The following is a 16,089-nucleotide window of genomic DNA, read 5'->3' as shown; positions in this document are numbered from 1 at the left end:
CTAGATGGTGGCAGGCAGGACAGTGCTTCCTGATGGCACTGGGGACTATGTTCTGAGGCACAGGGCAATGGGCTCAGGGGAAGTGACTCAAATCATTACACAGGAGAGCTCGCTGAAAGCAGGCAGACTGCTGTGGGCATGAAGGGACACCGAGAAAGATATGACTCGTTTGAAGACCAGAGTGTCAGGAGGTGGGCTCCATGGAGGGCAAGTGTCTGGGCATGGAGCAGTATTCTCAGCCTGTGGGTTGTGACACCTTTGAGAGTTAAACAATACTTTCACAGGGGTCTCCTAAGGCCACTGGAAAACACAGACATTCATATTATGATTCATAATAGTATCAATTACAGTTATAAAGTCGCCATCAACATGATCTTATGATTGGGAGTCACTACCACCTGAGGAAAGGTTGGGATCCTCTGTCCAAGAGCCTGAGCTTCTGAACTCTGTCAAAGCAAATGGCAAACTCTTGCTGGGTTTCTTTTTCTTGCTTTGAGACAAGATCTTACCCTATTTTCCCTGGCTAGCCTGGAGCTCGTCTTGTAGACCAGGTTGGCCTTGGACTCATAGACATTCTCAAAGTGCTGGGATCAAAGCTGTATGCCGCTTTCCCTGGCCTCTCCCTGGATCTTAGAGCAGGTGATGGCTTGAATCCTCAACGCATTACAAGTCTGGGTGACTGGCTAACTGTGTCTTACTGCTTTTAGCCTACAGCCCCTTGCATACAAGAGTTCCTTACCCTGCTGGCTGTGTGTCACACCGTCGTCCCCGAGAAGGATGGAGATGAAATTATCTACCAAGCCTCGTCCCCAGGTGAGGGCTGTTGCTGAAAGTGCCTGGTTGCCTTTTTCCCCGGAGACCTGGGTGTGTTCAGTTATTCTTGGAAGATGCTATGGTGCACCTTGCCCCACAAGACCTGCGGTTTGCCTTTGACCTCTCTCCAGTTCATGAGCGTGGGTGTTAAAACCCAAGAGAGCTAGTACCAGGGTGTCCCAACTCTCATGGTACTCTGGTGGCAAGGAAGAGCCCAGGCTGTTTTGCACATCCTGGTACAAAATCTTGGGCTAGACAAAGCTCTCAAGTGAGAACCAGGCTGGCTGCTTGGCTGCCTCACCCACAACACCCCATGGGGGATCAGGGCAGTCGCCCTTCACCCCTTTCTTAGGGTCTGAATCAGTACTGCAACTGAAGCACGGCCTTGCTGACTGATCAAGGAGTCTTCCCTGAGCTGACCCCTCAGAGCATGGCTGGAGTGTAAACTACCGTGGTCCTGGTGACATAGCTTTGGGGTATTCTATCTCTCCAGTAGAACACTCACTTCAAAGCCCAGTGTCAGGAAGAGGGAGTGTGTCCATCTGTCCGTCCGTCTCAAGTCTTTGCTACTGTGCAGCTTAACACCAGGCCTAATCCATCATGATGGGTTTTAGTATGAACATGATATTTAGCAGAATCCGGTCATGACAAGGGGTGAACCTGTGTATTGCTGGCTTGTTGTTGGCAGATGAAGCTGCTTTGGTCAAAGGAGCTAAGAAGCTTGGCTTTGTGTTTACCGGGAGGACGCCGTACTCGGTCATCATCGAAGCGGTAAGGGGCCAGCACTTTGGAAGATGGTGTACATGAAATAGTGTGTTGATTGCAAATATGATGGCAAAATTTTGTATTTGTCTACAAGTGAAAACATAGGTTAGAAATACTTTGTGGAGATGCCGTGGTCTCACAGGAGGCGGCGGCATAAACATGGTGTTTGGGGCCGTGGGAATTTTAACTTTTAAAAAGGCTTCCTCACAATCTTTCACTCACTTCCATGAAATTACCGGTAGCAAGGAATATTGCCACTCTCCTCTCTCTGGTTTCCTAAAGCCGAGAAGTACCTTCTGCCTGTTTCTAAGGTAGGACCTGCACCTTGGTAGCATCATCAGTCTCGTGGTTGCATAGTAGGACCTCAGGCTACTGGGCATCCATTTCAGGCTATGATGCTAACTCACTGTGAAGTGTGTGGAAGTGCAGCTCAGACCCGGCTGGAGATGTTAGGTGACATCTATCTATCTATCTATCTATCTATCTATCTATCTATCTATCTATCTATCTATCTATCTATCTATTTAACAAAATTCATAGATCCCTACATTCATAAGCAGAACTGGCCCCAAGGTTTCAGATGGTTCTAAGCAGCTTGGACCTTTCATTTTCCACACTTGGAAGTGGCTACACAGCAGTATTTAGGAGCCTGTCACAGAGGGAAAATGAGAGCATTCTGCCAGAAGAGGGCGCTCTGACCCCACCAGACTGTGAGAGCACAGTGCAGACTTGTAAATGCCCATGTAGAGAACTAATGGAGTGTGCGTGTGTGTATCTGTGTGTCTGTGTGTATGTAATTAGGAGGGCTGATTGATTCGAAATTTTGATATTTTTGCACTTCAGGTAAGCCTTCTTTTATTCTGTTTTGTAGATGGGACAAGAACAGACATTCGGGATCCTCAATGTTCTAGAATTTTCTAGGTATGTTTCTCCTTCATCTACTTGACATGTAACATTTCATATATATTGAACTGCTTCAACTGCACATTTTACTGATTGTTTGTCACGATTTCTTTTTTTTTAGTTTTTTTTTATTATATATTTTTATTACATATTTTCCTCAATTACGTTTCCAATGCTATCCCAAAAGTCCCCCATACCCTTCCCCCCACTGCCCTACCCTCCCATTCCCACTTTTTGGCCCTGGCGTTCCCCTGTACTGGGGCATATAAAGTTTGCGTGTCCGATGGGCCTCTCTTTCCAGTGATAGCCGACTAGGCCATCTTTTGATACATATGCAGCTAGAGTCAAGAGCTCCAGGGTACTGGTTAGTTCATAATGTTGTACTTACAGGGTTGCAGATCTCTTTAGCTCCTTGGTTACTTTCTCTAGCTCCTCCATTGGGGGCCCTGTGATCCATCCAATAGCTGACTGTGAGCATCCACTTATGTGTTTGCTAGGCCCCGGCCTAGTCTCATAAGAGACAGCTATATCAGGGTCCTTTCAGCAAACGCTTGCTAGTGTATGCAATGGTATCATCATTTGGAGGCTAATTATGGGATGGATCCCTGGATATGGCAGTCTCTAGATGGTCCATCCTTTTGTCTCAGCTCCAAACTTTGTCTCTGTAACTCCTTCCATGGGTGATTGTTTCCAATTCTAAGAAGGGGCAAAGTGTCCACACTTTGGTCTTCGTTCTTCTTCAGTTTCATGTGTTTTACAAATTGTCTCTTATATCTCGGGTATACTAAGTTTCTGGGCTAATATCCACTTATCAGTGAGTACATATCATTTGAGTTCTTTTGTGATTGTGTTACCTCACTCAGGATGATGCCCTCCAGGTCCAACCATTTGCCTAGGAATTTCGTGAATTCATTCTTTTTAATAGCTGAGTAGTACTCCATAGTGTAAGTGTACCACATTTTTTGTATCCATTCCTCTGTTGAGGGGCACCTGGGTTCTTTCTATTTAGACATTAATCATGATAAGTGCCCCTTCCCACTGCCCCCATCTTAGAATTTAAGGGTTTCATTAAGGAGAGCTCAGTTGGCAACTCCATTTTCTTCTCACAGCAATGTTAACCCTCTCCAGCCTCCTTTGCCTTTAGCCTTCTAGCGCTGGGTGCTGGGTGTTCTTACATCGGCAGCTGCAGACATGTGCAAGGCTCAGAGAATGTGGCAAGGGCGTTGGCTTCATTGTCTCAGCTCAGGTTCTGTGAGGTCAGGTCTCCATCTCTGTCTGAGCAAGAAACTAATGTAGCCACTGAGCAGATGTGGTCAGTTTATTCTCTCAGGAGGCTTGGTCTCCAGGAGGCCACACTCCCAGGATTGTCCTGAAGCTGTCACACCCAGACATTTCTTCAAGACCTAGGAATATTTGTCAGATTCTCTGGCTTTCCCAGGGCTTTCATAGTTTATTCTGAGGAGTGAGTCTGAACATACCTCTCTCTCCTTGCACACTGGACGGTCAGTACGAGGGCAGAGGGGCAGCACTGGGGAGTGGCGTGAGCAGAGCTGCCTTCCGGTACTAGAGCAAAGTCCTGTTGTCTTTTGTCTTGAGACTACCTTTGCCTGATATCGAGCATAGATGCAGCTGGGCATGGTGGCTCAGGCATATAATGCCAGAAAACAATGCTGGAAAAACTGAGGTAGTGGAATCACCCCAAGTTCGAGACCAGCATGAGCTACATAGTGAGTCCCAGCACAGTCTCAGGAAAAAAAACAAAATACTTAGTGTTCTAGACATCTTTGTTAAATTGTTCACAAATGGCTTGAAAGGGGCAGTGTTTTTATATCATCACCGAGGGAATATTTTCCTGCCTGATGCTTACCCGAGAGCTGTGAGCTTGGTTCTGTGGGTGAGATAAGCCATAGGGTGGCTGCTGATGGTGGCAGTTCATGACGGCATGGTGACAGTGTGCCTGTGTGGAGCTTCTAGCGGTGTTTACAGCTCCTCAGACCTTTTGTCTCCTTTTCTTCATTCTCTTTCATATGTTGTATGTATGTAGCATGCATGTGTATGCTCTTCCATGCATGTGCATGTGGAAGCCAGAAGTAGAAACCTGTCACCTCCAGCTTAGTCCTTTGAGACAGATAGCCATCACAGTCTCTCACAGAGTCAAGAAATCACAGTTTAGATTGGATGGCCAGTGAAAAGCCATGACCTGCCTGTCCCCATTCTCCAGGTCTCAGGGTTATAGATACATGCCACTATGTCCTGCTTTTATGTGGATGCTGGTGATCCATCCTCCTCCGGTCCTCATGCTTTATACTATGAGCACTTTGTTCACCGAGCCATCTCTCCAGCCCCTAATGCATCTCCTGTTGGAAACTGCTGCCCTGTGCTGAATTAACTGTGGCCAGATGTTAACAGCCAGATAAGAAGGAAGCTGAAAGGGATGCGCTGAAAACAGGGCACTGTAGATGGAAACACAAGGGTCTAGTTTTTAAAGGGATGGGTGAGGAGGAGTGAGAAGAAACGCCAGTTTCGGTTACAGGTTCTGATTCTTTTTAATGGATGCATCATTTTGCTGATGCCATTGCCTTCTGTAAGATTTCCTTGGAGTAACTGTGGTCATCTGCTTTGGACATTAAGAAACAGAAACAGCTTAGGTGATATTGCTAAGGACACCCAACCTCTAGAAGCTGAGAGAGGATGAAGGCTCCACCCGGAGCATGCTGTGGGTCAGACTGGCTGCAGGTGGGGGATACATTGCAGTAGGAAGAAGTGTGGGCAAAGCAACAGAGCGAACTGCTGGGGAGGAGAATATAGGTCATGTGTGCTTGAGCAGTGTGGTCCATGAGAGGGTCCGTGGGAATTGGGTCAACACTGGGGGTGGGTTAGGAAAAGAGGATGGACCTCAGGCAGCAGAAGTCACTGATTCTCAGCATGTGGGCTTGACCCTGATAACAAGTGGGTAAGAAAGAGTCTGTGCAGCAGTGGGGGAGAGGGTGTGGCTGGTGCTGGATGGGACAGGTCTAGGAATTGGTAATCTTCTTCACTAATTAAAAGAAACTGTACAAGGACCTTTGAGGTGTGTTGGGTCTCCCACCTTGTTGTTTGCAAGGGATGGCTCTGGTTACCGGAATGGTTACTGAAAGGGTTGACTGATTCAGTGTGCAACAGCACATGGGCAAATGTTCCTTTTCTGGCCCACTTGCAAACAGCCATGCAATGAGTCCTTACGGTGGGACAAGGCATACAGGCATCTGTCCATTTGGTAGAGATGGGTAAACTCTACTGTTGAAGCTTTACTTTGAAGAAAAAGCGATTGAGAAATGGACCTTGACATTTCTAGGCTGCATATGTTTTGACTTGTTATTAGACCTGGTCCTATAAGGCAAACAATGATGACCTTCCCTTCTTGTTTCTTCTTGTCTTTCTTTTTCTCTTCTATACTATTACAGTGACAGGAAAAGAATGTCTGTCATTGTCCGACTGCCATCAGGACAACTTCGACTCTACTGCAAGGGAGCCGTAAGTATCAGAGGTGCGGGGGCTCAGCCGACCCCTTGGAGGCTGCTTTGCCAATGCATTGCTTTCCAAACTGCTACTCACATATCCCTCATGGTCTGCCCAGAGCTGAAAGACAGTCCTAGCAAGCCACTAGGAACACAGGTTCAAGGTGAATTAGATAAGAGTGGGCAGTGACACAGAGTGACAAAGAGTGAGCTTTGGACACAGAATCCTTGGTGTAGCGATCTGGTTTTGCCACCATTGTCTGGTGTCTGTAAAGGTGATGGCACCCTAGTGATCTGTGATCATCCGTCTGTCCTCTGTGTTGCTGGTTCCCCAGCGGCTATTCTTCCTATAGAGACAAAGGTCATATTCACAAGTAGACTTATATGGCCAGTGTCCTAAGCCTGGCTTTTTCTCCAATATCTCTAATAATAAGCAGACTCCAAAGGTGTTATTGCTAAGGAAAGCTATTGCTGCTTATGGGTTATACAGTTGTAAAATTGTATCCCATTGTGTGGTGGCTCTGTGGGATGAAGGGACTAATTCTCAAACTTAATTTGAGACTACGCCAGGAGTAAGGTACTGAACCTGGATCGGTTCTGGTGAGTGGCAGAGTTTTCTCATCTCCATCGTCATGGTTACCTTAAATTATGATTGGGGCTTTTTGATGATAAACATTGTATGTCGCTTTTAAAGGAATTCCATTTGGCCCAACAAAAAGAATTCTACTTTTATGATAAGGCAGCTTTAGGCCTTATCATAAAGGCCACCGAGGTCATAGTGTCACAGAGCGACCTTGTTTGTAGGCTCTGTTGGTGTGTTGTGTGTTGTAGCTGCAGCAGCTGGAAGAGGAAGGCTTTGGAAGCAGGAGAGTGTAGGCAGGGAAACGCTGCTGGTGCCCACCGAGTTCTGTCCCAGCCTGCCCTCCTCCAACAAGATAGTTTAGTTTTTAAGAAAAGTGTCTTGAGATGCAGCTTTACATAGTGGGGTACCAGGAGCATACATGCACCCATTCCGGCTTGCCAGTGTGAGTGACAGGCTGTGCCAAACTGGGTGCTTCTCATCAAATGTGAGTCAAAACAAAAGCTCCAGGCCTGTGGTCACTTTGGTTGTGGGAACTTCCATATTGGAGGTTGTATCTGGATAACTTAGGGTATGCGGTTTATTCTTTTTACTTCTGCATAAAAATGTTACAGTGTGAGCATACTAATTTATAAAACAACAACAAATTAGCTGGGTATGGTGGCTCACATCTATAATTCCAGCACTTGGGAGGCAGAGGCAACAGATTTCCGTGGGCTCCAGTGAGATCCTGCCTCAAACAAATAACAGACAAATAACCAACAACTAAATCCATCAACAAACAAAAATTCCAAATCAGGGCTGATAAGATGACTCGGCAGCCAGGATGCTGCCAAGTCTGACCACATTGACTCAACCCTTAGGTGTATATGGTGGAAGGACAGAACTGACTCCTGCAGGCTGTCCTCTGGCCCCACGCTCTCTTGCTGTGACACATCACATTTTACACACACGCACGTGTGCACACATACACACACACACAATCAATAAATTAAGAATCCAAAACTTTCTCTTTTTTCCATATTTTTTATTGGGTATTTATTTCAATTACATTTCCAATGCTATCCCAAAAGTCCCCCACACGCTCCCCCACCCACTCCCCTATCCACCCACTCCCACTTCTTGGCCCTGGAGTTCCCCTGTACTGAGGCATATAAAGTTTGCACGACCAATGGGCCTCTCTTTCCACTGATGGCTGACTAGGCCATCTTCTGATTCATATGCAGCTAGAGACATGATCTCCAGGGGGGGGGGGTACTGGTTAGTTCATATTGTTGTTCCACCTATAGGGTTGCAGATCCCTTCAGCTCCTTGAGTACTTTCTCTAGCTCCTCCATTGGGAGCCCTGTGATCCATCAACTTTCTAAGCACTGCCATGGTACAGCATAAAGTTCGCAGCTGACCTCCTAGTGTGAGTCCCAGTCTAAATGTAGCCATGGGAAAGATAGAAAGTTACTTTCAGGCAGTGCGAACAGGTAGACAGGACGCATGAAATGTTTAGATTGAGCCCCGTCTCTGAGATACCACATCATAGGTATACACACCAACTCCAAAATCTTAAAATACCCCAAATCTGAAGCAGTTCCATGGGTGCTCAGCCTGTGCAAAGCCCAGGGTCTGAGTTTTGTAGATGTGTGTGCAAAGGTGGACACTCTAACTGCTTTGATCACGTCTCTGCTCTCAGAATCTTCCCCCCATTGTTGTTCCTTTTTTATTTTTATTTTTTAGATACATAGCAACTTTTGGTATTGCTATGTGCATCTTACAGAGCTCATGTTTGGCCCAACTGACAGCTCCACTCTGCCCAAGTCAAGTATTTTCCTGTTCATTACATAGACCCGAAAGAGAGCCTTGTTTATTTAGCGTGCCTGCTGGCAGACGTCCTCTGGGCTTTGCCAGTCTCAGTGGATGTCTCTCCCTTTCATAGGATAACGTCATCTTTGAAAGACTCTCAAAGGACTCAAAGTACATGGAGGAGACGCTATGCCATCTGGAATATTTTGCCACAGAAGGTGAGTGAAATTTTGAGATGCTGCCTTGGATCCTGCCGGTGAGATGTCGTGTGCCCGTGGCTGCTGCTCGGGTGGGAGGCGAGCCTTCGGACAGAGGCGTGCGTCTCATAGGACTGACTTGCGTACCCAGACTGGTTTTACAGCTGCTTTCCTTTGTCCCCTCCCACAGCCCGTGACAGTGAGGAAGGAAATGGCAGAGTCCAAACTCAGTTGCCTGTGTTAGACTCTGCCATGTCATAGGTGTCTCTAAAACAGAAGGCAGCCAACCCACAACAATTAGAGTCACAGTTGTCCCTTTCCCCAGATACTCTAGGGGTCATTTCGATGACCTCGTGCTATCACTTGTCCAGGACTTAAGCAGATACCAATCCCCCTGTTCACAGTGAGCAGGGAAGGAACTCTCTGGAAGCCTTTGGATCACGGTGATGTCATCTTTTCCTGGTAGTGAATGTGATGACGAGTGTGTAAGTGCTGACTGCTGCTCTCTCACGGTGGTATGCTTCCGTGTCTAGACACACATGCACGCATGTGAGGGCATGGCTGCCTGAGAGCCAGGCTCTTCCATAACACAACACAATAGGCACTTTATTGATGTCCTGAAATGTGCTCCCTGGCTCCTTCGCTTTCCGACCGCCTGTGGTCCACGCACACATGAGCCACACAGATTCTGTACCTCTCTGCAGTGGGGAATTTACTCGTGGGATCTCATGCACTCCTACATTTACGGGAAGGGCAGTTTGTGTTAGTTTATATGGAGGCATGGGGGAGAGTGTGAGATACTCTTCTCAATGCTACAGCAAGGCACTTGGCGAAGGCTTCCCGAGAAAGAGGGGGTTTATTTTGTCTGGGAGATTGAGGGCACAGTCTATCAATGGTGGGGAGGCATGGTGACAGGAGATGGGGACAGCTTGTTCGAGTTGCAGCTTGGGAAACAGAGTGAGGTGAAGGCTGACTCACACATCTCTCTGCTTCTTATTCAGGGTGGGACATAGGACATAGCCCTTGGAGAGGGGCCACTTATAGTCTGAATGGGCATTCCCACCTGGACCTAGAAACACCCTCCGAGACATGCCCAGATATCGTTTTACTAGACGACTCTACAGCTTATCAAGCTAGCAATCACTATTAACAATTGCAGTAGGCAACTTAAAAGTTTCCCTTTGTCGCTCTGTGAATGTTAAGTTACAGGAACCCAAGAAGCAGGTGGCCTCTTTAATTTTTGAACACACGGACACAAAAGAAGCTGTGTGATAGTGATGTCCCTTAGCCGATGGTGTGCCCCACCACTGACCCGTGACTGTCTTGCAGGCCTGCGGACTCTGTGCGTGGCCTACGCAGACCTTTCTGAGAATGAGTATGAGGAGTGGCTGAAAGTCTATCAAGAGGCCAGCATCATTCTGAAGGACAGAGCCCAGAGGCTGGAAGAGTGTTACGAGATCATTGAGAAGGTAACCATACAAGACTAAGAGTTAGCCCGGGGAAGGATGTCACATTTGTTGAGCAAAGTCTTTGGATAGGAATCCATTTGTTGTCTTGGGATACTGTCATTCTCTCTAGATGTCTTTGTGAACTCTTAGTCAAGAATATCATGACCAAGGAGCAAATTGGGGAAGAAGGGGTTTATTCAGCTTACACTTCCACATTGTTGTCCATCACCAAAGGAAGTCAGGACAGGAACTCACACAGGGTAGGAACTTGGAGGCAGGAGTGGATGCAGAAGCCATGGGGGAATAGTGCTTACTGGCTTGCTTCCCCTGGCTTGCTCAGCTTGCTTTCCTATAGAACCCAAGATGACCAGCTCAGGGATGGCACCACCCACAATGGGCCCTCTCACCTTTGATGACTAGCGGAGAAAATGCCTTACAGCTGGCTCTCATGGAGGCATTTCCTCAAGGGAGGCTCCGTTCTCTGTGATAACTTCAGCTTGCGTCAAGCTAACTCACAAAACTGGCCAGTGCATGGGCTCTCTCAGTGTTTCATCATTCCTTTGCTTTGGGATGTTCTCAGGTTAGGTTATCTGAAAAGTCCGCTGTGAGCCAGGTATAATGAAACCTTAGATATCTGGTCAGAACTAGCATTGGAGGGCTGGAGAGATGGCTTGTTTGTAAAGTACTTGCCTTGTGAGCACAAGTACCTAAGTTCATTCAATCCCCTAAGCCTGAATTTTTTACTAAAAGAGTATGATTGGCACCTGCTGGTGACCCCAGTACTGGAGAGGGTGGAGACAAAAAGTCTCTGGGATTCGAGAGTTAGTTAATGTAATGTATATGCCAAGTTCCAAGCTGTTGAGAGACCCTGTCTCAAAACAAAGGGTAGTGGGAGAATGGCAGCGAAGGAATGACACCTGAGGATGTCCTCTGGCCTGCCTGAGCACACACAGACAGGTAGCTACACACACACACACACACACACACACACACTCTCTCTCTCTCTCTCTCTCTCTCTCTCACTCAGTCACTCATTCACACCAGTATGTAAGCATTACTGATTCTCTAGCTTTGCCTGAGAGTAGACCTAATGTTGGCTTACCCGCTGGGTTCCAGGCATGGAGCCCTGTGCATTCAGGGCAGACACACTGTACCTGTGGATGGCTTCCCACACTTAAATGATGTCCATGCTTCGCCTTTGTTATCCCTTTGCTGCTTGCCTTGGTTTCTGTCTTGGTGGTTTTTTTTTCCTGTGTATTCTAGTTTGTTATGTAATTTTACACTTATTTTAACGCCCCACAGTCTGGAAGCTCAATTTCCATATTTTTGGATCATGCCAGCAACCTCTGAACTACTGTTTTTTTTAGTTTCTATAGTTTGAAAACCATCACCTGCTATCCTTCCTTGTTCCTTCCCTAGCTTGATAATTCCACTTTACTTTGCAGTATTTAGTTTCTGTTTGAAGCATTGGTCCTTGACATGGTTGTGTCCAGGTCAAAGAGTACACGTTCAGTCCAGATTTCACTTGCTCCCCACAATGGAGGGAAGTCAGAGAAGGAACTCAAGGCAGGAACTGAAGCAGAAACCATGGAGGAATGTTGCTTACATGCTTGCTCCCCATGGCTTACACAGCCTGCTTTCCCTAGAACTTGAGGCCACCTGTTCAAGAGTGGCACAGCCTACGGTAACCCTGGCTCTCCCATTCTAATCGTCCATCAAGAAAATGCACCAGAGACCTGCCTACAGGTCAATCTGATGGAGGCATTTTCTCAACTGAGGCTCTTCTTCCCAGGTGACTCTAGGCTGAGTCAAGTTGACAAAAATAAAACGTGGCACCCAGGTACCACAGAGCGACTGATGGGATTGTCTTAAGCAGCTCAATGTGATCGATGATCTGTGAATGTTTCAGACCCAGGTGTGAGTAGCGAGTAAGAACCCTGTCAGGGATGCAGAGCTCCTGTTCTTAAGGATGAACTGTCCCTTAACTGATGGTATTTTTCCGATCTAGAATTTACTGTTACTTGGAGCTACAGCCATCGAAGACCGTCTTCAAGCCGGCGTTCCAGAAACCATAGCCACTCTGCTGAAGGCAGAAATCAAAATCTGGGTGTTGACAGGAGACAAACAAGAAACTGCAATTAATATCGGTAACCAGTTTCCTAAAATTCCCCATGCTGGTTCTTGTAAAAATTTGTGTTCTCTGAGTGTGGGCAGTTTATGGATCTCCCTTTGGTTTCAAAGATCCACCAAGAATCCAATGATACTCATATGGGTTTCTATTCTGCCTATTATAGATGTACAGAAAAGAGCGAGCAAGCGAGAGAGAATACCTGTGATACACCCCATAGATACAAGGAGGTTAAACAGTAAGAAAGGCTCAATTGAGGATGCTTCAATCCCTCTTAGAAGGAGGAAACAAAATGATCAAGGGAAGCTTAGGGAGGGGGTGTGAGAGGGGAGGGGGTGTGAGAGGGGAGGGGAAGTGGAGAGGGGCAGGATCAGGAGAGAGGAGAGAAGCCCAGAGGGCCAGGAGAATGAATGGAAGGAAATATGCAGCTGCCCGGGGTGGGGGCTGGGGGACGACCTCTAGAAAGTTCCAGAGACTTGGGATGGGAGAGGCTTTTGGTTAATTTTAAACCACCTGGGTCTCTGGCATTATTACCTCAGGAGACCTTGCATTTTTATAATAAAATGAATACATAGATTTGTAAAACTTGTGTGCTGGAGCTGTCACAAGTAGTAGTGCATGTTTGCCTGTGCACACAAACCCCCAGCACTGGCAAGAAAGACAAAACAACCCAAGAATTACATAACTCACTTCTTCACTGACGTACTCGGCCCTAGCTCGCTTTAGAGGAGATCATGCTAGAAAGCCTCAGGTCCAGAACTGGTTGTCCTCCGAGCAGGTTCCTCAGGCGGCTGTCCTCACTGCAGTGGAGAGAGGCCTTTCTTCATGCCCTCCTTGTTGGATTCAGCTGTTGGACAGCCTCAGCTGAGGGCAGTACCTTCCCAAGAGGGTGATTTTTATTTTAAAAATAGGTAAATTCCACTAATCGTTTTGTAAAAATCTGAGCTAACTGTTAACCATATGCATTTTAGACTCCCAAACACCTAATGTTCATGGGGAACAGGGAGAGTTTTCACTGAGTCTCTGAGACAGCAAACACTGAGTGTAGATCTGAGCTCCTGTCTGTGACTCACGTGTGTGGTTTTGGACAAGAGTGTGGTGACAGTTCTCTGGGGACCCACTGCTTTTACTGGACACTAAACCTTCAAGCCTATGGCCCTGTGATGTGCCAGTAACTATGTCAAATGAAGGGATGACATTTGCCTCTTGAGTGCTGTTTTTCCATCTATGTCTGTGGGTTGCTCCCTCTCCAATTTTGGCCTTAAACAGAGCTTTCCATGATGCAGCCTATGAGACCTGTTCACAGAGGGTACAGCAAGCTGACTGCTGTCCTGAGGTGATGCTTGCTACCCCTTAGAGTGATTAGAAAAATGTGCTTAACCTGCAAGTGAAAATGGTACCAGGGTCGAGCTCCTCATTTTCTCACGTCCCGAGTGAAATGCATCATTAACGTGTCGTAAAGGTGCAAACTTTAAGCAGGTATCTGAGCATCTTAACGGAAAGACTTGATAGCACTAATACTGAGGAGGAGCCAGGATTTTCCTGCAGCACATCTGGATGTCTATGCTCAACTCCAGCAAAAAAGCACTGGACCAATGCCCAGAGCATGTATGTGTCTTTCCTATTCAATAGCCCTCATCCTGTGGTATCTATCACCTGGGCAATGTTTATGTCAAGGGAACATCATTATTCCTCTTGTTAAAACCAGAAAAGCGTTTTAAAACAAAAAGAAATAAAATATTTTAAAGTCCCCAAATTTAATAGACAAATAAACATGTCATTAAAAAAAAACATGTCAAAATTAAAAACAGGGAGTTAGCACTTAACAGTTCTGTGCAGAGTGGCAGACCAACTTAACTGCACTGCTGGGTAGCTCTGAGGCTCTGAGACTCTGAGGGTGGGTCCCCGGGACCCATTTAATGTTTCACAAATGCTTTCTTCCCTCCTGGAAGTTCTCAGATTAGCTCCAGAAGGAAGGCCTATATTTGATTTTCCCTTACAAAAGGGGGATATTTTGACTAATCGTTCCCCTGTAGACTGGGCTAACTCTTCATCCCTAGGGACCCCCTCCAACTCCGGGCAGCTCAGACTGCTAGAATCCCATGCTCTGTCGCTAATGCAAAAAGATTTACCGAGAAGCCTTTTATTTGAACAACAGCTGCCGAAGCAAGCTGTAATTTTTAAACCCTGGATTTCTGCTTTATTTTATAGTTTGCAATTTAAGCAAAATGCTGTTTGACAACTGAAGGTACACAAGGGCATTACGGAGAGGCCCCCTAAGTACTGTCTTCCCAGCGTGGCAGGAGGAGGGCGATAAATAAGTGGCAAGGCCCGAATGTAAAGAGAAGGCTAAGGGCTTCTGAGGAGAAGCAGATGAGGTTGTTTGGTTTCATTTGGAAAATGAAGTTGGATGGTGCTCAGAAATTTATCATAGGCATCTTGCCCTCAGAAGACCTGGGGCAGCTAACTCGGTTAACTGTGAGCACCCGACCCGAGTTTGCTGCCCTTGGTTTCTAATGGGTTTTGGATGAAATGAGATCAACTCTTGGAGAAGAGCCAGGTAGAGAAGTCTATCCACTCTTGTAAACTGAGGTCTGGCTCTTTAATCCAGAAATCTGTAAGCCAGCCATCTGACTGAGAGTGACCCCACCTCACCCCCAGGGTGACTTCTGGGGTTGACAGCGCACCAGGAAGGCACTTGCTCTCCTCACTGCTGGGTTTGATCAACATGCAGAGAAAGGAAATCTTACAGGCTGTGGATCTTAGAGCAGGATGTGATTTGAAGACAATAAAATAACATTTCACCCTAAAAAACATCACCAAACTAAAAGCATCCAGCTCTCTCTCCCAAGGAGTGCTCCTCTCTGGGGAGAAAGTGGAGAGAAAGCTCATTCCTACACACATCCAAATCTAGATTTCTTTTTATTTATTTGTGTTTGTTTGTTTATCATTTTATTTGTTTACATTTCAAATGATATCCTCCTTCCTGGTTACTCGTCCACCAACCCATTATCCCATCTCTCCTCCCCTTTGCCTCTATGAGGGTGCTCCTCCACCCATTCACCCATTCCCACCTCACACTGCCAGTAGATAGGCATGGTCCCCAGTTGAGGGATGGGGCCACCACGCATCTCAAAAATTTTAACCCAGAAATGTTCCTGTCCGAAGGAAAGACAGGGACAAAAAATGGAACAGAGACTGAAGTATATGCCATCCAGAAACTGCCCCACCTAGGGAATCTATACCGTCTGCAGACACCAACCCCTGACACTATTGCTGATACCAAGAAGTGCTTGCTAACAGGAGCCTGATATGGCTGTTCCAAGCGGTTCTACCAGCACCTGACCAATACAGATGCAGATATTTACAACTAACAGTTGGTCTGAGCCCAGGGACCCCAATGGAAAGACTGAAGGACCAAATCTAGATTGCTATGGAGACATGTTTGAACGATTGGAAAGAAGCTAGCCTTCCTGACTGTACATCCTGGGGTCATAGCAGCACCAGACTGTCATTACCGTGACTCAACATGGTGCCAATCCACAAAAGTGTGTTGTGTTGGAGGGTCTCAATTATTTCCCAGAGAATCTGGTCAATGAATGCCTGCATGCGGATGGATGAAAACCATTGTTAGATACTGTGATGCAAGATTGTCTCATTACTCCAGTAGGAACCAGAAAGTCCAGACAAAGGCCCACCATCTAGAGAGCTAAGGAGCAGAGGGTTTCTCACAGAACCTGGTTCCTGGGCTGCTTTTCCTCAGACATTTAGGCCTCCTCAGGAACCCTTGCCCGTGGAAGTATGTGCTTACCTGGCTATATTCTGTAAGCTTCAAGTTGCACAGACCTTGTCTATAATATTAACTGTTGTTATGTTTTAAATTATCTTCATTTTCAGAAATTCTTCAGTTATTCACCCGTCTCTGTTCTTTTGCTACTCATTTCTTTCTCCTCCTTGGAAATGG

The 16,089-nt window shown here is 46.5% G+C and overlaps 1 protein-coding gene across 1 annotated transcript in view; it reads left to right on the top strand.

The window, feature by feature from the left end:
* Positions 1-16,089, top strand: part of Atp8a2 (ATPase, aminophospholipid transporter-like, class I, type 8A, member 2) — a 439,384-nt gene that overhangs the window by 68,542 nt on the left and 354,753 nt on the right. The window contains exons 16-22 of the mRNA NM_015803.3: positions 708-813; positions 1,502-1,584; positions 2,450-2,499; positions 5,925-5,994; positions 8,486-8,570; positions 9,879-10,018; positions 12,006-12,144. Of these exons, the coding sequence (NP_056618.1) occupies positions 708-813; positions 1,502-1,584; positions 2,450-2,499; positions 5,925-5,994; positions 8,486-8,570; positions 9,879-10,018; positions 12,006-12,144 (673 nt within the window). The remainder of the gene's footprint in view (positions 1-707; positions 814-1,501; positions 1,585-2,449; positions 2,500-5,924; positions 5,995-8,485; positions 8,571-9,878; positions 10,019-12,005; positions 12,145-16,089) is intronic.

Source organism: Mus musculus, chromosome 14, assembly GCF_000001635.26.
Source record: "Mus musculus strain C57BL/6J chromosome 14, GRCm38.p6 C57BL/6J".
Lineage (NCBI taxonomy): Eukaryota > Metazoa > Chordata > Mammalia > Rodentia > Muridae > Mus > Mus musculus.
Note: the sequence above shows the minus strand (reverse complement) of the source record. Positions and strands in the feature narration are given on the sequence as shown.